Source organism: Megalobrama amblycephala, linkage group LG9 (genome assembly GCF_018812025.1).
Source record: "Megalobrama amblycephala isolate DHTTF-2021 linkage group LG9, ASM1881202v1, whole genome shotgun sequence".
Classification (NCBI taxonomy): domain Eukaryota; kingdom Metazoa; phylum Chordata; class Actinopteri; order Cypriniformes; family Xenocyprididae; genus Megalobrama; species Megalobrama amblycephala.
Genome location: NC_063052.1, coordinates 41631432 through 41654818, shown reverse-complemented (window position 1 = coordinate 41654818; position 23387 = coordinate 41631432). Strand labels below are relative to the sequence as shown.

The 23387-nt window shown below is 43.3% G+C and overlaps 1 protein-coding gene across 3 annotated transcripts; it reads right to left on the bottom strand.

Annotated features, from left to right (window-relative positions):
* Positions 1 to 376: 376 nt before the first annotated feature.
* LOC125275963 lies at positions 377 to 15313 on the bottom strand. Of its 3 annotated transcripts, XM_048203336.1 has the most exons (18): positions 15158 to 15313; positions 14980 to 15045; positions 14641 to 14782; positions 14450 to 14548; positions 9828 to 9902; positions 9659 to 9715; positions 9417 to 9500; positions 6628 to 6720; positions 6378 to 6473; positions 6194 to 6286; positions 5996 to 6070; positions 2592 to 2693; positions 2204 to 2356; positions 1995 to 2105; positions 1705 to 1800; positions 1427 to 1513; positions 1140 to 1235; positions 377 to 1019 (listed from the first exon to the last, which is right to left on the bottom strand). In XM_048203336.1, exons 2-18 carry the CDS (start codon positions 15029 to 15031, stop codon positions 950 to 952), a joined length of 1581 nt encoding a protein of 526 aa, XP_048059293.1. In that variant the 5' UTR covers positions 15032 to 15045; positions 15158 to 15313; the 3' UTR covers positions 377 to 949. The 3 variants fall into 3 exon arrangements, with proteins under 3 accessions (XP_048059293.1, XP_048059294.1, XP_048059295.1); XM_048203337.1 differs by lacking the exon at positions 6628 to 6720; XM_048203338.1 differs by lacking the exon at positions 14641 to 14782 and having other exon boundaries at positions 15158 to 15268.
* Positions 15314 to 23387: the final 8074 nt, after the last annotated feature.

The following is a 23387-nucleotide window of genomic DNA, read 5'->3' as shown; positions in this document are numbered from 1 at the left end:
GATTAATAACTGTACATCGCTACAGTTATGTGTGCTTATGATCAATATTTCTTCAATCAACAGCAGTTTTTAGGGTCACTAAATTGCTGCCAACCAGGATGCTCCTTCTAAAACATATTATTACCACTAGTGATAATATTGTTTATAACCCTGTATTTCTACATACTGATAAAATAGAGCTGATTAAGATGTATCATTTCTAAGATCAATTTGCCTAACTTTTGATTATTATTTTTTTTACATAAAATTATGTCACATAAAATCATTTTGATGTGTAAAAAAAGTACTCATGAATATTTACCAGTATAAAATCAATTTTGTTTCTTTTGTTGTTGTTTTATTATTTCATACTCACACATTGCAGAGACACATTTCGGATGAGTAGTTATCATTTTTATTTAATTTGCACTTGCTAAGTGTTAACACTTGAAAATAGATCCAGATGTTGTTGATGTCAAGATATTCAACTTTTAATTAATATGTTAAGCTGCAAAAAAAAAAAAAAAAAAAAAAAAAACACATGTAAAACAAATCTAAATAAACTGTAAATTTACAGTGGAACAAACTTGTTTTACTCAGTATTTACTGATGTAATTATCCAAGCATTTTTTCATTTCAATAACAGCCTGTAATGTTAATACATTGCTGGTATAATCCTGCTTATTGGCAGCAGTTGCAATCATATGAAATAAAAAGGGTAATTGCAACTCACAATTCTTATTTTACATGATATAAACTCGCAATTTCAAGTTATAAAGTCAGAATTGTGAGATATAAACAGACAATTGCGAGAAAATATCATAATTGTGAGCTGACATTTTTCTTAGAATTGTGAGTTTAAAAAAAAATCAGAATTGTGAGATGTAAACTTGCAAGATAAAAAGTCGCAATTATATATATATTTTTTTTCCCGTGGTGGAATTAAGCCTCCATACAATCCATAGAGAGTTTACTCCAACAGAAAATCCCAGACTTCATGAAACATTTTGTTTATGCGATGCAGTGACCTCTTGAAGGCTCTGAGGGAAAAATAAAAATTGTCAAGCTAGACTGTACTTCACATCAGTGGTACTTGCAATATAAACTGATATTTATATGGCTTTGTTCAAATGCAATGGTAAGAAAATTATAAATCTTACAAAGCAGTTGGATCAATAATTGTATCAAAGCCATCAACCACGTCAGTATACTGCTTCAGTTTCTCCAGGATCTGATGAATGGCTTGAATGAAGTTCCTTTATGATTCAAACAGCAAAAAACAAAAAGAAAGCTTCAAACATGAACTGATTTCCAAAAGGTCAAACAAAGCTGAAATCATTAAATCAAAAAGGGGAATTAAGAGAGTATGTGTCTCTACATATTTATATTTTAAGATTTAGAGCAAAGCATTCATAAATTTATCATTGTTCCTAAAATAACATCTTACTTTGGTGCTCCTTCAAGCTGCTCTCGAGTAAATGCTTTACTTTTCAACAGCTCATTAATGAAGTCGCTCCTCACACGGTTCAGTTCACTGTCAAATATAAGTTATACAGTTTCTTATTTATTATTTGATTGCTCACTTCATAAACAAAAACCATACTCAAGAACATGTTACATTTCAGCCAACAAAGTGTCTCAGAATCAGACAGTGTCTTTACCAGATTTCCAACCTCCTCACACTGGATATATATAAAGAGGATAAAAATACTGTACATTTCTTACTTCACTGATTGCTGGTGTTCAGCATGATCAAAATCTCTGAATCCTTCAATGACGAGAAAACAGCTCCACACATAGACGAACACATTCCTAATTACACTATAGCAAACAAAGGATGATTATGAAGAGGAATATATTATATGCATTACATACAGAGCACAAAGCATAGATAAATTTATCAAGAACATCTTTACTGAAAGGTGATCATATAACAAGAGAATTTATTCTCTGTTTTACTGGTTAAAATTTATTTTCATTATTTTATTTATTTATTTTTTTTTACATTGTCTTACCGCAAAGGAAGTAATATTTTATTATCTTTGCTATTGGTGTAATCCTTGTCAATGACTAAATTAAACTGAGATAACATGGTGACAAGTAGGTCCTTCTCCAAGTCGGTCCATCTGTAAGACGGAGAAAAACAATGTCTTACTATTTTAAAATTTACATAATTCATTCAATGTGATATAATTAAATCGGAGCAATGTTTCATGTTCCTTACCTGTAACGTTTCAATGGATTTTTCCCATGAAGATTAAGGGTTATATTATTAATTATATGAAGAATCCTGCTGATCTCAGTAAACCCAAAGCCGACTTCAGACAGTTTTTCATAAACAGGAAGAGAGTAAACAACAGCACTTTTGCCAATAGCCCTGTGAAATGTACAGAACAAAATGGAGGGATAATTTTTTCCCCTTTAATTAGTCATTATTATCGCTTTAGGCATTAAAATCTGACAGATGTTTAAGAAGTATATCTACATGTTTACATGTCATTCACATCTGAAACGACACGTGAACAACTTTTTAATTATCAGATACATGGTTACATATTCATTAATCATAAATAATGTCCGATTAATTTCATGTAGTGTAGATGTCCATTTACCAGTTAGACTGATTGAATCTGTCCAAACCAAGAGCTTCATTTCCATGACTATAATATTCCAGGGCCAATTCAATGAATTTACCAAAATGAAGTTCAGTCCACCTAGAAAATAAAATTAGAATCAGTTACAAGGCACAGTAAACATAAAATTATTAAACTGTTTGTTCTGGCTGGTTATGATTAATAAACAATAATAATATAATAAACGTCTTATCACACTATAAATATTTATTTAGTTAAAAGAATGATTGAAGGGTTAGTTCACCCAAAAATTAAAATTCTGTCATTTATTACTCACCCTCATGTCGTTTCACACCCGTAAGAACTTTGTTCATCTTCGGAACACAAATTAAGATATTTTTGATAAAATCCGTGTGCTATCTGGCCTCTGATAGACTGCAACACAACGACCTCTTTGAAGGCCCAGAAAAGTATTAAAGACATCGTCATTGTTAAAATAGTCCATGTGATTACAGTGGTTCAACCTTAATGTTATAAAGCGACGAGAATACTTTTTGTGCTCAAAAAACAAACAAAAATTACGACTTTATTCAACAATTTCTTTTCTTCCATGTCAGTCTCCTACACAGTTGATGTTGTAAACACAGTTCAGCACTTCCGGGTTCTGCGTCAGCATCACACGCATGGCGCTCACGTGAACAGCGTTGGCCAATACTGAGCCAGGGTTCTGACCAGTGTTGGGCACGTTACTTTAAAAAAGTAATTAGTTATAGTTACTAGTTACTTCTCACGAATAGTAATGGAGTTAGTAACTGAGTTACATCATTATAAAATTAACTAATTACCAGGGAAAGTAACTATTGCGTTACTTTAAAAAAATTAAAATGTCAAATAACTTGAATGCCCCCAATATTAAATATAAGTCTAAGAATAAGTAATTCTTGATCTGACTAATAAGATGCGCAATATATCGGGAGTCATGGAGTGGGTCAGACATGATTTTGACCACTTCATTAAGTTTTGTTTTATAGAAAGCCTCTCTTTAAAGTGAATTTAATATAATCATGGATGCGCAGGATCACTGGCGCGTGAACTGGAGCGCGACTTATAGGCTAAATGAACAGAAACTCGGCATATAAGCTGCTTGCCTCGCAGACATGAGAAATATATCTATAGAAAGCTTGAAATATGTACTTTAAAACGAAATAATTAAAAACGAAAAGATTCTCTGATTATGTAATCTGAATGAAATGTGCATTTTCTCTCTAGGTGCGTCCAGTACATGCGGAGATGATGAGAGTCAGCAATGTCAACTTCATCTTTGCAGCCGACACTGATTCAGAAAACATTACTTTATTAATAAACAATTAAAATGTCTCCTTGTTGTTTTTTGTCATATTCATAATCATTACTTTTGCCGGTTCTTTATGGCAAGCGTTATGCGTGCGCTTGAGTGCATAGCATTACATAAACACTCATTATTAGTTTATTCTCTCCAGTATTTAAGAAATTAAATGAATATAAATGTGATTAGTCAACTAATGGCTTAAATGAACAACTAGTCGACTAGAAAAACGTATTTCACATATTTTCGATTCAGCATGTCACGTTTATCGCAGTAGATAGGACCTTCGAACCAGAAAGACACAGCTTACTAACACATTTGACTAAAAGGTTTTTGTCTTTATGCTCAACTAAAGTAAAATAATGAGCATTTTCCACTTAGAGAAACAAGTCTTGCTCTCGCCTTGACTCGCCATGACTGCCGCACATACTTGAATAAATGGAAACACGGCCACAGTGCGTCTTCGTGGCATCCACCAATCCTACAGTGTGTCGCTGCTGTAAACAGGTTATGCTGTAGGCTACACTTCAGCCAAAATTAGTTAATTTAAAAAAGGTAACGTACAACGCACCATGGTAACGGTAACAGAGTTAATTTATTTAAAAAGTAATGCGTTACAGTATTAGTTACTGTCAAAAGTAACTGCGTTACAGTAACGCGTTACTACCCAACACTGGTTCTGAAGTGCTGCACTGTTTACTATGTGGACAGCGTAGGAGACTGACATGGAAGAGAAGAAATTGTTTAATAAAGTCATTATTTTTGTTTGTTTTTTGCACAAAAAGTAGTCTCATCGCTTCATAACATTAGAGTTGAACCACTGTAGTCACACGGACTATTTTAACAATGTCTTCACTACCTTTCTTTGAAAGTTGCAATTTCAGTCTTTCGGAGGCCAGAAAGCTCACGGATTTCATCAGAAATATCTTAATTTGTGTTCCGAAGATGAACAAAGTATGAAGAAACATGAGGGTGAGTAAATAATGACAGAATTTTCATTTTGGGTGAACTACTGTAACCCTTTAAATGCAAGTTTCCCTATAGTCAATTAAATGGACATAGTAATGGTTTCCCTAAATGGACATGGTTTAAAAAAATTATTTAAAAATTATTTAAGTATTTTTGTGTTTGCCTACAAAAGTATTGCTTTTCACTGAAAAAAAAAACTTTACTTTAACTCTTTATTTTACTTTTACTTTAACCTTCTTTCATTTTGCATTCACTGGCAAAACTTTTGTGATGGAAAAGACATGAGGTGGGAGTAAAACTGATATTATAGGCCACTTATATTCATTATAATTACATTTTAGTTATTTATAATAGGTTATACCTACTAATTATATAATACTTATTGTTAATTATTAATTTAAAAAGTACTTCTGGCACAGGCCTACATTTAGGTTGATGCCATTCTTATTTGTCGTCTCTGATTTAGATCTCAATGTGTCCTAAACTGATGCGTTTAAAGGTGCCCTAGAACCAGTTTTTACAAGATGTAATATAAGTCTAAGGTGTCCCCTGAATGCGTCTATGAAGTTTCAGCTCAAAATACTCCATAGATTTTTTTTTGCCTATTTTGGGGCATCATTAACTATGCACCGATTCACTCACACTCCCTGCCGCCCCTTGAACATGAGCTGGCATGTCCATTGAGGAAACAATGGTGTTTGAAACTCACTGTATGTCATTTCCATGTACTGAACTCTTGTTATTCAACTATGCCAAGGTAAATTAAATTTTTGATTCTAGGGCACCTTTAAAGGTAAAGATTGTTGTGTCTGTGACACTAGTGGTACCTAGCGGACTTACAAAATTACATCATATTTTGTAAACGCACCTTTTGCACAAAAGCTCTGGTTTTACGGTTGCTTGTAAAGGCACGTCTCAACAGGTAAAGGCTACTCTAAATAAAAGGTCCAACACATTAGAAATAGCCTACTTTTTGCTGTGTTGCTATGTCATGAGTAAGCGAGTAAACTGTCTAGAGAGAATGCAAGCGACTCGCTTATTAGCTATAAACCCATTCAATGTGTCTGCATCGGTCACTTTTTTTTTTTTTTTTTTTTTTACACATGATGCACCACCCAGCATAGCCTACCATTTTAAAAAATTCTCCACTAGCCACTGATTTTCACCATTTGCCAGTGCGTTTCTCACCAGCCCTTCCCATTGCCTGTAACACACAAAATTAAGTTATTTTTTAAATGCTCATTTTACTTTATTTTCTCAACCTGTCTTTAAACTACACAATCAATATTGTCTATTAAATACAAATATATACATCATTGTATCTTACTTATTAGAATCTAAGTATTTCGCATGGAATGATGGACTTTCAGTGTGTTCTAAAACTTTATCCCAGTAAAAAACAATCAGTCCAGATGCAGTTCTAGGAAACACACAGAAAAGAAAAATGTTATTAGGATATGTCATAAAGTAAAATATTGAAGTTTGTAATTAATATTAACAAAGGTTCTTACCTTAATGATATAAGGAAATCATTCTTCTCTTTTTGCCTTTCCAAAATTGAAATTTCAAAGGCTTTCTTTCTAATCTGATCCATAACCATCTGCACTCTACGGAGGAAACGACAAGTGGTTTATGAAATGACGCTTTAGCCCAACACTTAAGTTTGGAGGTCAATAATACAAAATGCATCCATTTTATTGCATCATTAATCCAGTATAGTTTCTATTTGCTATAACAGCATGGTTTTAAAACAGCTCTTACTCCTCATGAAGTTGGTTAAAGTCTATTTTTCCAATGTTCGAAACAGTATCCACCCCAGCTTCGATCATGTTCAACAGCTGGGATCCCACCACCCTTTTAGATGTCAAAATACAGAATGCTACTTTTTAATACAGTACACTTTTAAACAAGTAAAATTATTTTGTAAAATGCATGTTTAAATCATAAAATCTTACAAAGACCATAGGGAAATGTGCTGCATCCAAAATCGAATACTTCTCTATAGTAGTATGTCTGAATTCATATAGTATTCGAAAAACATAAGCGAAAAGTACCCGGATGACCTACTACTTCCGAAGAGATTCTGAAGTGCGCATATGATGGACACTTTACTATCCCATGAGGCCATGGGAGAGGATTTATGAATGGAGTTGAAGGGACGTAATTGATGCTGGTAGGTCATGTGACAGTAACAACATGGCGGATGCAGTACGTCCGGATTTCATTCATGCTACACGCATTCATACTACATACTTTTTCCAACGGTCGTGAAGTAAATTTAAATTCAAATATAGTACCTATTCAGACAGTTTGCGATTTCGGACGCAGCTATGGTGAGATGGGAGGAAAAAATATATGTCAATGCGTTTGCGTTTCTTTGTTTTCCCTTACAAAAACTATGCGTTACCTCGAGAAACTTAGCGTTTGCTTGCAAATCCTTTGTGTTCCCTTGCAAAAGTTTTGTATTCCCACCGAGAAACTTTGCGTTCCCCTGAGAAACCAAGCAAATGCAAAGTTTCTCGGGGGCAGGTCGTGGCAAGATGTTGTGCCGAATTCCTACCCCTGCCAAATTATAGAGTACCTCAGGGATGACGCGTTTTTGTAGGCCAACCCGGAAGTTAGCGGCGCACGGGTTCCCTCGGTTGAAAGCCTATGCATTTTTCCCATAGACTTTTGGAAAATCGCAGAAAATAAGCTCTGTGTTTAACAAAGGGTTATGACACTTACACGTTTTGTCTATCAAGATAATCTTCACAAGTTAAAACAACATAAATACATCTTGAAGCCTAAATAAAGTGGTCAGATATAAAAGGCTAACAGTAGGCTATAAACGGACTACAGCACACCATGGTCGCGGATCAACGTCACCACCAAGCTTCCTCAAACTGTATTTAAAAAACAACGTTATTTAAAAACATGCTCGCTGATTATGATCTGTGCTGTATATGAATACTTATCCACTTTTTCATGAGAAATGCTGTCCAAATGTCCTGTTTGTCATGATGACGTCTAAAGTCCCCACCAAAGGAAGTAGTCCCTTTTAGCAATTTGTTAGCAACCGCCGTTTTTATGACACAATAAAGGTTTAAAAAATCACAAGCGGGTTATAACTGGTGTGTTTTATATCATAGATCAAAACGTGAAAGTATTTAGAGGCTTTGTTAACCACAGACCTTATTTCAGGCGATTTAGCAAAAACCCATTGACTTCGGAGCGATGGAACCAGAAGCTCTAAAATGCTAACTCGCTTCCGGGTTTTGCCTACAAAAATGCGTCATCCCTGAGGCACTCTATAACCCCCTATTATTAGTAGGTTTAGGATTAGGTGTGGGGGAGGGGTTAGGATTAGGGGTGAGGATAGGATTAGGCAATCACATAGAGACTTAAACGAGGGGGGTAATAATTTGGCAGGGAGTCGAAATTCGGCACAACACCGGCCTCCACTGAAATCCTGCTGGCCACATACGGTGCCCCCCCCAACCAGTGTCTTGCAATTGGCTTGTTTTTATGCTAGTTTATGCTCATTTTTATGCTGAAATTCACAATTCAAAGAAGTTCGGTGCTCAAATCTGGTGACGGTCAGTCATAGACATCGGATGGAATGTGTAACTTCATTATCAAGCTTAGAGAGATGCAAAAAAGTGCAGGAAGGTAGCCTCAGTGTGTGGTTTAATATGTCAAATATAACTCAATCAGCAAGTCACTATCGCACGATAACTCCGACAGGTTGATTTGATTGTATAGGCTAATCGATGCGCTAAAACGTAGGCTACAATACAATTGGCCAAGAAACAAGCAACATTATCAGAATAATCCTGTAAAATTGCTTCCTATAGGGTGGTGTTTACATTACTTCAAAGTTACTATTTGTAATGTAAAATGTAATTAACTTGAATATAGGCTACATTATTAAAACAGTCTAGAACTCACAGCCTCAGTTTTTGACCTCAGTTTTACTATAAAGACTTGATGCATTTAATATAAATATATGGCGGTCTCGGGTCTACAGACAATTCCTTGCACTTCATGGCTTGGTTTGTGCTCTGACATGCACTGTTAACGGTGGGACCTTATATAGACAGGTGTGTGCCTTTCCAAATCATGTCCAATCAACTGAATTTACCACAGGTGGACTCCAATCAAGTTGTAGAAACATCTCAAGGATGATCAGTGGAAACAGGATGCACCTGAGCTCAATTTTGAGTGTCATGGCAAAGGTTGTGAATACTTATGTACATGTGATTTTTTCATTTTTTTTGCAAAGATTTCAAACAAACTTCTTTCACATTGTCATTATGGGGTATTGTTTGTAAAATTTTGAGGAAAATAATGAATTTAATCCATTTTAAATAAGGCTGTACCATAACAAAATAAGGCTGTAACATAACAAAATGTGGAAAAAGTGAAGCGCTGTGAATACTTTCCGGATGCACTTTATTCCTTCACCGTGTTTCTTTAGGGACTCTGTAGAATCTGCTCATAGCTTATTGCTAATAATGTTTTAAATACAGCATTAAATAAGTTCAAATGAAGTTAGAGTGAGGTCTTACGCCTTGCCCAGAAGGTAACTGCAGAACTCCATGGGTTTACTGTAGATTGGAGGAGCTCCTGGAAGATAGAATGACTCCATTTCTCTGTAAGAAGTCAGATGAATAAATCAAGTTATGAGCAAAACCTGAAAGGTACATGGATGGTGGATTTATAAGGTCATTATGTTACACATCTTAGACAATAACTTTGACAAAGGAACAGTGGATCTTGTGTTCTCCACTCTCAATGAACACATGCTTACTTCCAGATCTCCACCATAGTCTCGTTTTTAAAGCTCTGACGGTAACTGTTCATATATCTGTAGAAGAAGAGCACATTCATGGGTATTATATTGGATTTCAGAGAACTTGTCAGAAGTAAACAAGATCATTTAGTGTCTTAAGAATGTGTAAAGATAATAAAGCTCTTACGGAAAGAAAAACTTGTCAGAGATCTCCTTGATCGTTGCCCCAACTGGAGCATCAGCCATGAACGAAAAAAATCTCCTGTGAAACAGAGAACAGGCAATATAATCACCAAAAATAAAATAAGACAAATTTGTTCTTTATCTAATAATTTTGACCTGTTCACACCAAGAATAACTAACTCTAACCATGAGGTGGTAAAATCATTCTAACTCCTCATGATGATGATGCATTAATATCTTTGGAGAGACTTTGAAAAATTCATCTTGTCTAACTGTCACGTAAATCACAAAGTCCAGGAAAAAGATCCATTAGCAGCATTTATTGGGAAAATCCAGAAACGTAATCCACAGACAGGCAAAGGTCAGAATCCATAAAGGCAGTCCATACAAAAAACACTAAACATGAAAACCAAAAACCAAAACGGAGAACCGGGAAACCATACATGAAAACACCATAACAAGAGCAGAGACAAACCAAGTATAAATAGACAGACACTAATGAACAAAACAAAACAGCTGGTTGCAATGACAAGGTGTAATGAGTCCGGGAAGTGAGTATGGGTAATGTAGTCCAATGGGTGAAAACAAGAGTCCGGGATGGAGTGCCCTCTAGTGGCTGATTAGGGCACTCTCACTAGTGATCATGACATTACCCCCCCTCAAAGGAGCGGCTACCAGACGCTCCACCAGACAAAAAAGGAAGGAAAGAAAAAAAACCCCACAAAAACTCAGGAGGGAGGTGGACAGGAGGAGGATCAGGGGGAGGGATGGCGGGCCAGGTCCAGAGTCCCCAACTGAGGACCAAGGGGGAGCCGGAGGAACAGACCAGGCGGGTTCCAGCTTGCATGGAGTCCTGGGTGATTGCCAGGGCGGCGCTGGAGGAACTAACCAGGCAGGCACCGGCAGGTCTGGAGTCCTGGCTGATTGCCAAGGTGGCGCTGGAGGAACTGACCAGGCGGGTTCCAGCTTGTCTGGAGTCCTGGCTGATTGCCAGGGCGGCGCTGGAGGAACTAACCAGGCAGGCACTGGCAGGTCTGGAGTCCTGGCTGATTGCCAGGGCGGCGCTGGAGGAACTAACCAGGCAGGCACCGGCAGGTCTGGAGTCCTGGCTGATTGCCAAGGCGGCGCTGGAAGAACTGACCAGGCGGGCACCGGCAGGTCTGGAGTCCTGGCTGATTGCCAGGGCGGCGCTGGAGGAACTGACCAGGCGGGCACCGGCAGGTCTGGAGTCCTGGCTGATTGCCAGGGCGGCGCTGGAGGAACTGACCCGGCAGGTTCCAGTGGTTCAGACGGCCTGGGCAGTGGTGGCAGGGCAGAAAGTCTGGGCGGCGGCGGCAGCGGCAGGGCAGAAGGCTTGAATGGCGGCGGCAGGGCAGAAGACCTGGGCGGCGGCAGGGCTGACCAAGGGTGCTCCGTGGCCATATCAGGGAGAGCGGGCAGCTTGGTGACGGCCTCCGTGGCCGTATCAGGGAGAGCGGGCAGCTCGGTGACAGCCTCCGTGGCCGTATCAGGGAGAGCGGGCAGCTCGGTGACGGCCTCCGTGGCCGTATCAGGGAGAGCAGGCTGCTCTGGAACGGCAGCGGGCTCGGGCTGCTCTGGTGGCGCTGGCAGGGCAAGGTGCTTAGTTGGTGCCGGCAGGGCAAGGTGCTTTGTTGGCGCCGGCAAGGCAGGGCGCTTAGTTGGCGCCGGCAGGGCGAGGCGCTTAGTTGGCGCCGGCAGGGCAAGGCGCTTGGGAAAACAGAGAACAACCTCTGGAGTGGACTCACTAACTGGAGCGGGCTCTGGAGTGGACTCAGTGGCTGGAGCGGACTCACTGGCTGGAGCAGGCTCTGGAGTGGACTCACTGGCTGGAGCGGGCTCTGGGGTGGACTCACTGGCTGGAGCGGACTCACTGGCTGGAGCGGGCTCTGGAGTGGACTCACTGGCTGGAGTGGACTCACTGACTGGAGCGGGCTCTGGAGTGGATTCACTGACTGGAGCGGGCTCTGGAGTGGACTCACTGGCTGGAGCGGACTCACTGACTGGAGCGGGCTCTGGAGTGGACTCACTGGCTGGAGCGGGCTCTGTAGTGGACTCACTGGCTGGAGCAGGCTCTGGAGTGGACTCACTGGCTGGAGCAGGCTCTGGAGTGGACTCACTGGCTGGAGCGGGCTCTGGAGCGGACTCACTGGTTGGAGCAGACTCACTGGCTAGAGCGTACTCACTGGCTGGAGTGGACTCACTGGCTGGATCGGGCTCTGGGCTGGACTCACTGGCTGGAGCGGACTCACTAGCTGGAGCGGGCTCTGGAGTGGACTCTGGCTGGAGCGGACTCACTGACTGGAGCGGGCTCTGGAGTGGACTCACTGACTGGAGCGGGCTCTGGAGTGGATTCACTGGCTGGAGCGGACTCACTGACTGGAGCGGGCTCTGGAGTGGACTCACTGACTGGAGCGGGCTCTGGAGTGGATTCACTGGCTGGAGCGGACTCACTGACTGGAGCGGGCTCTGGGCTGGACTCACTGGCTGGAGCGGACTCACTAGCTGGAGCGGGCTCTGGAGTGGACTCTGGCTGGAGCGGGCTCACTGACTGGAGCGGGCTCTGGAGTGGACTCACTGACTGGAGCGGGCTCTGGAGTGGACTCACTGGCTGGAGTGGACTCACTGACTGGAGCGGGCTCTGGAGTGGATTCACTGGCTGGAGCGGGCTCTGGAGTGGACTCACTGGCTAGAGCGGACTCACTGACTGGAGCGGGCTCTGGAGTGGACTCACTGGCTGGAGCGGACTCCGGGAAGGCCTCCAGGCCTTGAGAAATGACTGAACCCTTTCTCCTCCTCTTCCTCCTTTTACGTGAGTTAGGCGGTGAACCTGTGCCCACCTCCTCGGTGGACTCTGGAGTGAACTCACAGGCTGGAGCGGGCTCTGGAGCGGATTCACGGGCTGGAGCGGACTCTGGCTGAGCATGTGTTGCCCAATGGCTTCTGTGGGAGAGATAGCTGACAAAGCCCCAAAAATCCAGGGTCTGGAGCCCCTCCAACTCATACTGAGGCAGAGGGTCATCAAGGCATCCATTGAAAATCCCTTTTTGCGCCTCATCATTATAGCGCAGCCCCCTCGCCATAGTCCAGAAAAACTGGGCAAAACACCCTACCTCTCTTCCCTCCTGTCGCAGAGCCACCACTGCCCGAAATAGAGCCATCCGCTCTCCAATGGAGGCTGGGGAACGAATCCGAATGCTCATGCTGCTGGATCTAGAAATGATGGTGTTTTCTGTCACGTAAATCACAAAGTCCAGGAAACAAGATCCATTTGCAGCATTTATTGGGAAAATCCAGAAACGTAATCCACAGACAGGCAAGGGTCAGAATCCATAAAGGCAGTCCATACAAAAAACACGAAACATGAAAACCAAAAACCAAAACGGAGAACCGGGAAACCATACATGAAAACACCATAACAAGAGCAGAGACAAACCAGGTATAAATAGACAGACACTAATGAACAAACACAAAACAGCTGGTTGCAATGACAAGGTGTAATGAGTCCGGGAAGTGAGTATGGGTAATGTAGTCCAATGGGTGAAAACAAGAGTCCGGGATGGAGTGCCCTCTAGTGGCTGATTAGGGCACTCTCACTAGTGATCATGACACTAACGATCAGTTCAGGAGATATCTACAGATGAGACATATACTCACAAGTATCTTTACCTCCCCCTCATATGCTCCCAGGGGTAAAAACATTTTCAAGCCATGATTATATTTTAAAGATATCACAGACCCAGTACGATCTCTGTCCTAGTTTATACATTCTCGGCCTTTATGTCAAAAAAAAAAATAATATGAAGCTGCTTCGAGACAATCTTTAAAGCGCTATATAAATAAATGTGACTTGGGGCGGCACGTGGATCAGTGTGTAGTGCTGTCGCCTCACAGCAAGAAGGTCCCCAGGTGCTCCGGTTTCCCCCACAGTCCAAAGTCATGCAGGTTAGGTGAATTGGAAATGCCAAATTGTCATAGGATAGTGTGAATGTGTCCCAGCACTCTCAGTGCTGGGTTGTGTCAGAAAGGGCATCCAGCATAAAACCTGAGCCACATCAAAGTGTGAATGAAGTGGACCTTGCAAATGAGTGTGAATAACACTAGGAAGATGGATGGATGGATGGATGGATATAAATAAATATGACTTAATTAAATATGGTAAATGAGAAACAAGTAAATATCGTCTGACGCTTCTTAAGGGCAGTACCAAACAAAACACCAATCACCAAACACAATCAACACAAAAAAGTTTACACCCCCCGTGTTGCCTTCTTTTGTAATAGTTGTGTATGAGTCCTCAGTGTTAAAAGATGGATCTAAAAATCATACAATCACTGTTGGAAGGGGTTCAAATAGAAGATGCAGGGGGGAAAAAAACAAAGATTGTACAGGACCTTTTCTGAAATACAGGCAGTTTAACTGCTTAGGACAAGGGACTACCTTTCAGCTAACATTGATCACAAAACATCAACAACACGCAGTATTAAGAATCAAGCGTATATGTAAACTTTTGAACTTGTTCATTTGTGATTTGTATTCATGACTTGTGCTTAGAATAAACAATGTTATTATCATTACACAGTATTTGTGACTGTTGGACAGACTTACTGTGGTGATATAGCTGAATTATCCTGACTCCCACTCTCAACATTTTTTATTGGTTTTGCAAACTCTCTTAATGATTTCATGAGTCTTTGGACATTGATCCTGTAAAAACAAAATGGTTATGATCAAGAAGCTGCTGAAATTACAATTCAGTAGCAGTCACTTTAAGTTACATTATCCATTGTTGGTCTTGCCTAGTTTTTCTGAACTGATCATCTTTCACTATTTTCTCTGTAGCCTTTCTGACTTTCTCCAGGAAGTCTAAAAAGACTACAGTCCCAGAGTTGAGGATTTGTTCACTTAAGTCATTATATGATAGTTCAACGCTCTGCACGCCTTCAACAAAGACAGAATCATTAACAACTACAGAGAAACTCAAAAAAAGTATTACTACCACAAAAGACAATGTGAATTGTTGTCAATATGTCCAGAACAATATTATTATTATGGCTATCACATAAATGCTCCATTTGTCTATTCAAGATTAAAGGTTTGTTTTAATTGTTGGACCACAAAGAGAGGAAAAAACGTACCATAGCAGCTGAGAAATGCAGTTAAACTTACAGCAGCCAAAACTTTAATCATGTTTGCGTCTTGTGCTAAAAGAGAGTAAAAAAAAATCTAAGTACTAAACAAGCCATTAAGGAAGAAATTCAATGGATGTCTAGATTGTACTGAATATTACTGACAACAGAAGAGACAAACACTTACTTTTTGATCCGTGAGTCTGTGTGTGTACTAAATATTCTTCACTGTCTGACTCTTGCTTATATGGGTCATTACTTGGTCAACCGTCCACAGGAGAGCAAATGTGTGAACTTTTCAGCACTGAGCAGGGCAGAAGGGCAGATGGGTAGCAATGTGGGACAAAACAAACATTTATCTGTTAATATTTGAGTGGTTTGTCCATTGGTTCTTACTGATGGTGTCGATTCAGGTCAAATTTCCTCAGACTAAACTGGAAAAAAAGTACATTTACCAGGGTGAAATGTTTATTATTAATAAATAATAATGTGCATGTAATTAAATTGTAATATAGTTAAAGATTAGTTTAGCATGGACAAGATGATGTTGCATTCAGTGATATTTTAGTATCATCGATATACACAGCAAAATCACCAGAGTTAAATCAACTCTGCTCGGAGAACATATGGTCCCTCTCTAAATAGTGTTAAAGTAACACTGAAGCAGAGTTAAAGTTAATGAGATAAGTAAGCGATTAATTAAGTGATGATTGAACGTTAGTGATGAACACCTTCTGTTAACAAGCAGAATCAATGAAAAAAACTTCAGCCTGACTTAAGCCACAGTTTTAGATGAAATCACCTGAAGATAAAAGACATTATATCTCTCAATATCTCAGCAGAGGAGGATTATCTTTTCTTCAGTGATTCTGCTTGTTAACAGCAGGTGTTCATCAATAATGCTCATTCATCACTTAATTAATCGCTTAATTATCTCATTAACTTTAACTCTGCTTCAGCGTTACTTTAACACTATTTAGAGAGGGACCATATGTACTCCGAGCAGAATTGTTTTAACTCTGGTGATTTTGCTGTGTACTATTAGCCTATAGTTCTGTCAGGACCACTATCGTCAAATTGTCATGATCACTAGTGAGAGTGCCCTATCAGCCACTAGAGGGCACTCCATCTTGGACTCTTGTTTTCACCCCTTGGACTACAATACCCATACTCACTCTTGGACTCATTATCCCACTCATTGCACTCAGCTGTTTTGTGTTTGTTATCAGTGTCTGTCTATTTAGTCTCAGTTGTTTCTGTCCTTGGTTGTGGTTTGTTGTATTTTGTTACGTGCACTTTGTTTCTCTGGCTTTTTGTATTGGACTGTTTTGTGGAGTTTAACCTTTGCCTGTGTTCTGGATTACATGCTTGGAGTCTCCTGTAATAAACATCGCTGCACTTGGGTCTTACCATCTTGTTCTTGTGTGCACCGTGACAGAACAAACCACCGCTATGCAAGGATCCAGCAGCAGGAGACTCCGGTCATCCGTGGGGGCTGAGGAGGCTCAGGCCCTTTTGGCAACTCTCCGCCAGAGGAGAATGGGAGTGCGGGCATTCGTCCAGAAGTTCTGGTCACGGGCGGAGGGGTATGGTCTCTCTGATACGGTCCTCAAAGACACAATTAATAACTGTCTGGATAAACCTCTGCCGCAGTGGGAGATGGAGCTGGTAAGGGGGTTAAACTTTTGGAATTTCTCCAATTACCTGCATCTGCGTGGGAATGGGCCGCTTCGACTACTCCAGCACCCGCTCCAGCCCGTGTGCCCGCTCCAGCCCGTGTGTCCTTTCCAAGGCCTGCTCCAGCCCATGAGTGCGTCCCAGCCCGTGAATCCGCTTCAGAGGCCTCAGAGGAGGTTGGCACTGAGTCTCCGCTTCCCACATCTAAAAGGAGGAAGAGGAGGAGGAAGGCTTCCATCCCCCAAGACCCGGAGGCCTCTCCAGAGCTCGCTCCAGTCAGTGAATCCACTCCAGAGCCCGCTTCAGTTAGTGAGTCCACTCCAGAGCCTGCTCCAGTCAGTGAGTCCGCTCCAGTCAGTGAGTCCGCTCCAGTCAGTGAGTCCGCTCCAGTCAGTGAGTCCGCTCCAGTCAGTGAGTCCGCTCCAGTCAAGGAGTCCGCTCCAGTCAAGGAGTCCGCTCCAGTCAAGGAGTCCGCTCCAGTCAGGGAGTCCGCTCCAGTCAGTGAGTCTACTACAGAGCTCGCTCCAGCCAGTGAGTCAACTACAGAGCTCGCTCCAGCCAGTGAGTCAACTACAGAGCCCGCTCCAGTCAGTGAGCCCGCTCCAGCCAGTGAGTCCCCTACAGAGCCCGCTCCAGCCAGTGAGCCCACTACAGAGCCCGCTCCAGCCAGTGAGTCCACTACAGAGCCCGCTCCAGCCTGTGAGCCCGTTCCAGCCAGTGAGTCCACTCCAGAGCCTGCTCCAGAGCCCGCTCTAGCCAGTGAGTCCACTCCAGAGCCCGCTCCAGCCAGTGAGTCCACTCCAGAGCCCGCTCCAGCCAGTGAGTCCACTCCAGAGCCCGCTCTAGCCAGTGAGTCCACTCCAGTCCCGCATGCTCTCCCTGTCAGTCCCGTGATGGCCAGGAGGTCTGTCTTCACTTTTTATATTTTGGCTGTCTTGCGTGCCTGGAGGATGCACTCAGAACAGCCCGAGCCCGCTCCAGCCAGTGAGTCCGCTCCAGAGCCCGCTCCAGCCAGTGAGTCCACTCCAGAGCCCGCTCCAGCCAGTGAGTCCGTTCCAGAGCCCGCTCCAGCCAGTGAGTCCACTCCAGAGCCCGCTCCAGTCAGTGAATCCACTCCAGAGCCCGCTTCAGTTAGTGAGTCCACTCCAGAGCCTGCTTCAGTCAGTGAGTCCGCTCCAGTCAGTGAGTCCGCTCCAGTCAGTGAGTCCGCTCCAGTCAGTGAGCCCGCTCCAGCCAGTGAGCCCGCTCCAGCCAGTGAGCCCGCTCCAGCCAGTGAGCCCGCTCCAGCCAGTGAGTCCGCTCCAGCCAGTGAGTCCGCTCCAGCCAGTGAGTCCGCTCCAGCCAGTGAGTCCGCTCCAGCCAGTGAGTCCGCTCCAGTACGGCATGCTCTCCCTATCAGTCCGGTGATGGCTAAGAGGGCTGTCCTCACGTTCTATGTTTTGGCGGTCTTGCGTGCCTGGAGGATGCTCTCAGAGCAGCCCCAGCCTGAGCACGCTGCCGTCCCAGAGCAGCCCCAGCCTGAGCACGCTGCCGTCCCAGAGCAGCCCCAGCCTGAGCACGCTGCCGTCCCAGAGCAGCCCCAGCCTGAGCACGCTGCCGTCCCAGAGCAGCCCCAGCCTGAGCACGCTGCCATCCCAGAGCAGCCCCAGTCTGAGCACGTTGCCGTCCCTGAGCAGTTCCAGTCTGAACTCGTTGCCGTCCCAGAGCAGTTCCAGTCTGAGCCCGCTGCCGTCCTTGAGTCCTCCGCTCTCCCTGATACGGCCACGGAGGCCGTCATCGAGCTGTCCGCTCTCCCTGATACGGCCACGGAGGCCGTCACCGAGCTGCCCGCTCTCCCTGATATGGCCACGAAGCACCCTTGGCCAGCCCTGCCGCCGCTGTCCAAGCCTACTGCCCTGCCGCCGTCCAAGCCTTCTACCCTGCCGCCACCGCCCAGATCTTCTGTCCTGCCGCCGTCATCCAAGCCCTCTGCCCTGCCGCCGCCGCCCAGGCTTTCTGCCCTGCCACCACTGCCCAGGCCGTCTGAACCGTTGGAACCAGCCTGGTCAGTTCCTCCAGCGCCACCCTGGCAATCAGCCAGGATTCCAGACCCTCTGGAACCAGCCTGGTCAGTTCCTCCAGCGCCACCCTGGCAATCAGCCAGGATTCCAGACCCTCTGGAACCAGCCTGGTCAGTTCCTCCAGCACCACCCTGGCTATCAGTTGGGCACCCTGGAGCTGGCCCACCATCCCTCCCCCTGATCCTCCTCCTGTCCACCTCCCTCCTGAGTTTTTGTGTTTTTGTTTTGTCTGGTGGAGCGTCTGGTAGCCGCTCCTTTGAGGGGGGGTAATGTCATGATCACTAGTGAGAGTGCCCTATCAGCCACTAGAGGGCACTCCATCTTGGACTCTTGTTTTCACCCCTTGGACTACAATACCCATACTCACTCTTGGACTCATTATCCCACTCATTGCACTCAGCTGTTTTGTGTTTGTTATCAGTGTCTGTCTATTTAGTCTCAGTTGTTTCTGTCCTTGGTTGTGGTTTGTTGTATTTTGTTACGTGCACTTTGTTTCTCTGGCTTTTTGTATTGGACTGTTTTTGTGGAGTTTAACCTTTGCCTGTGTTCTGGATTACATGCTTGGAGTCTCCTGTAATAAACATCGCTGCACTTGGGTCTTACCATCTTGTTCTTGTGTGCACCGTGACACAAATATGATAGATAATGCATAGAGTTTGTATTGGCGGTATGGTTCTGTTCTGGGCAAGAACTCCCTGCGCATCCATGCAGCCTAGCATAGATAAGAGCAGGGAGAGCAGCAATAAACCCCCTAGGGTAAACAGAACAGGACCAACATGCAGATATCAATAAATGTCATGATTTAACATACACATATTTCGAGAATTAGTCTGATTCAGGGGAAATAATAAGGCCAATCCTGACTGAAGAGAGGAGGAGCTGGGGATGGAGGAGGGTAATTTGCTCCTGAGAAATGCAATAGCTGCTGATAATACGGAGGAGCTTATATATAGATGCCGTAATAGGCGTCGTATTCCTATAGGTAGACACAAGTCACCTGGGAGTCAGCTGATGCAAGCTTGACTGACGTGACCTGCCAGAACTGACGCTACGCTAGATTTTTTATTATTTTTTATTAGTAATTGGCTGTTTTTGACATTTTTAATAGTTTTTTTTTTAATGTCTATATAGTTGAATTATGTATGAAATATTAAAATGTGGCAAGCTTTCTCGTCAAGGTGAAAAGTTGTCTCCCAATATCACCATGACAGAGTGTGAGGGCGAAATTAGCATAGAATATGCCACTGCTATGTTTGAATTACATTATGGTGCCCACCGCAGGACTACTTCCACTGTAATTTTGCTTTTAATAGAAGTAAAAACCATTTAATTAAGTTGTATAATGGTTGCTTAAATTGTAAACTATTGTAAACGTCTGCTCTGCTCATTCAGCATGAGCTGCAGTCACACATAGTGCGGCTGGAATCACAGTTCACTGATCACGAGACGAGGGTAAGGCGAGATGACTGACGAGACCATGGCGGAGGATTCGATGCCAAAGCATCTTGTAGAATCTTATCTTGTAGAATGCACTCTCAGCGCCGCCGTTCCCTACACACAGAGTATGTGCAGTCTCGAAAGCGAAAGTAAAATGCGAGCTCCCTGATGCACGCAATTTAGGCTACATTTTTTTGTTTTGTTTTTGTACGCAAAAAGTATTCTTGTCACTTCATAAAATTTAGGTTGAACCACTGCAGTCACATCAAATATTTTAACAGTCTTTAGTACCTTTATAGACCTTGAAAGCAGTGGTTAAATTGCTGTCTTTTGAGGAGTCAGACAGCTAAATCTTCAAAATCTTAATTTGTGTTCCAAAGCTGAACGAAGATCTTACAGGTGTGGAACGACATGAGGGTGAGTAATTGACCCTTCGCAAAGACCCGCCCCCCTTAGTTACTGTTGCTTTGTCTGACAAGCCGTGGCGCTGTCACACCACACGCAGTGAAAAATACATAGTGGAGCGAAGAGGACACTGACAACACGTCGACAGACACGACAGAGCAGGTTACTTATGTAAAGTTGGGTTCGTAAACTTTGCGTGACACACACTCAAAAGAATAAAATAAATCAGCGTAGAGAAGCAGCTCATGGACAGTCATCTGTTTTACTCACTCACATGCTCAGCGCTGAGAAAAAACAACACCAACTTGTAATTCAGCCAATCAGGAAACACAAAGATGAACACTGAAGTAAATCAAGCTTTTTGAACAAGAACACCGATTCCAGACTTTAACCCACTATCTCCCATTAATATAATTATACATATTTAACCTTACATTTCTTCCCCCACCCACTTAAGAAACGTCCCCGTTTCTTTACAGTTACATCCATTAAAAAAAGGCAAATAAGTGCTAAGGAAACAGAAACAAAGGAATGAGAGAAAAAAAAAAGTAAAATGCAAGTCATACCACGTCCACAGGCATTTAGACTTTTTACGTCAAGACATAGTCCTTTAAATACCTAGGTAATTTAACCTAACGTCGACCTAGGCATGCAACCGGACCAGAGCTTGAACCCTGAATACGAGGAGGGCTAGCAGGCAGCGGGTCTGCCAGGAAAGGGGGAGGTCCAGGAGCAAGTGGTGTCTGTGGCAGGATGGAGTCCTTAAATGTTCCCTTAGAAGTGCACAGGGCAATTTGTGGTGGTTTGAAAGGTAAGGCACCTGATAGAGCAGTCAAGGATGGGGAAAGAGTTGAAGGGGTATTTTGTTTCTCTTTTGGAGGGACAGGTGCATGGTATGGTCTCAGTCGGTTATAATGGACAATTTGACATTTGTCTGATTCGTCTCACAGATAATGTATTCTGTAAGTGACACCCACATCATCCTCTGACTCCAAACAGTCCACTATTTCAAACGGCCCTTTCCAGTGGGGAGCAAGTTTCTGCCTGATTGTGGTAGGGTTGTGCAGCCACACAAAGTCCCCCCGTTGATAAGGGGTAAACTTCAGTCCCTTATCATAGTGTCGCTTTTGTTGATGATATGCATGTTCCCTGTTTTGGGTTGCAGCAGTGAATACATCTTGAAGCTTACACATCAGGTCTGCAGCATAATCTGCTGGTGAATTAGATGGAGAACGCGGTACACAATTCGGTAACAGCAGGTTAGTCGGCAATCTGGCTTCTCTACCATGGGTAAGGAAAAAGGGGGTAAAGCCAGTCGACGAATGGGGACTAGTATTGTACGCTAAAGCCACCTGGCTAAGATAGACATCCCATTCCCCTTGTTGTTGCTGCAGGACCTTGGCCAGCTGATTAATGAGGGTTCTATTGAAACCTTCAACCATACCATCACCTTGTGGATGGTATGGGCTGGTTCTGGTCTTATGAACACCCAACATTTGACAGAGATGTTTAACAAGGTCTGACTCAAATTGCCGCCCTTGGTCTGTATGTAAGACCTCTGGAATGCCGTGCTCGCAGACAAAATTCTCAAAAAGACACTGAGCCACTGTTGTAGCCTTCTGGTCTTGAATAGCATACAGGTTAACATGTTTGGAAAAATAGTCCTGAATAACAAGAACATACCTGTTTCCTTGACTTGTAACAGGAAGTTCCAGTATATCTGCAGCCACTTTCTGAAGCGGTGCTGTCGCTGCCACTGTCTTCATGGGTGCTTTATGACCAGGGATTGGAGTGCGCCTGGCATCACAAGGAACGCACTTCTTACACCACTCACGTATGTCCTGGGACATAAAAGGCCAGAAGCAGAGTTGCTGTGCCTGTTGCAAGACTTTTTCGGCCGATAGATGACCAGCAACAGGGTTGCCATGGAGGGACTGAAGGACCTGCTCCCTTAAAGTTTGAGGTACAATGACCTGAAAAATCACAGATTTGGTGCCTGGACTAACAATTTCACGACAGAGGAGCCCATTGTGTAGTGTTAGCCTGAAGTATTCTTTCCACAGAATTCTCTCCTCTGGCGACCGTCTGTTCATGTTCCTATATGGTGGTTTGCGGCCTTTGAGTTTCCAACTCACAACTTCCTTTAAAACTGGATCCTGTCGTTGCTGCTCTTTGAAACTCAATTCAGAGGTAGCCAACTGCAGAATGAAAGAGGAGGTTCTCTCGGTTTCTTGTTCAACACAGGCAGCTGATGTTGGTATACCATGGGTCATGCCGACTGACTGAACCTGGTCTTTCAGTCCCTGAATATTTGCTAATTGACAGCTGCCATTTGACAGTGGTGCACACTGATCGGGTCGATCAGATGACGAGGCTGTGTTTCCAAATTCTGATTCTGAGTCTTGACGATGTGATAGGGTGTCGGCATTGGCGTGACTTTGTCCTTTTCTGTGTATGACCGTCCATTCAAATGGATCTAATTCAAGGGCCCAGCGTGCCCGCCGACCAGTGCAATCACTGTCAATAGGGATTTTCCTCAAGCCCAAGAGGGGTTTGTGGTCCGTAATGATGAAGAAGGGCTGCTTGTACAAATAGTGGCGGAAATGTCTGACAGCCCACACAATGGCCTAAAGCTCTCTATCGTACGTGGACCACTTCTTTTCAGCCTTCGTGAGGACATGGCTGGCATAAGCTACCACTGTTTCTCGAGTCCCTTTTTCCTGGGCAAGGACAGCACCTATAGCTGATGCAGAGGCGTCTGTATACAAATGGAACGGTCGGTGAAAATCTGGGAAAGAGAGAATAGGTGGATGAGATAGGGCATGTTTCAAATAAGCA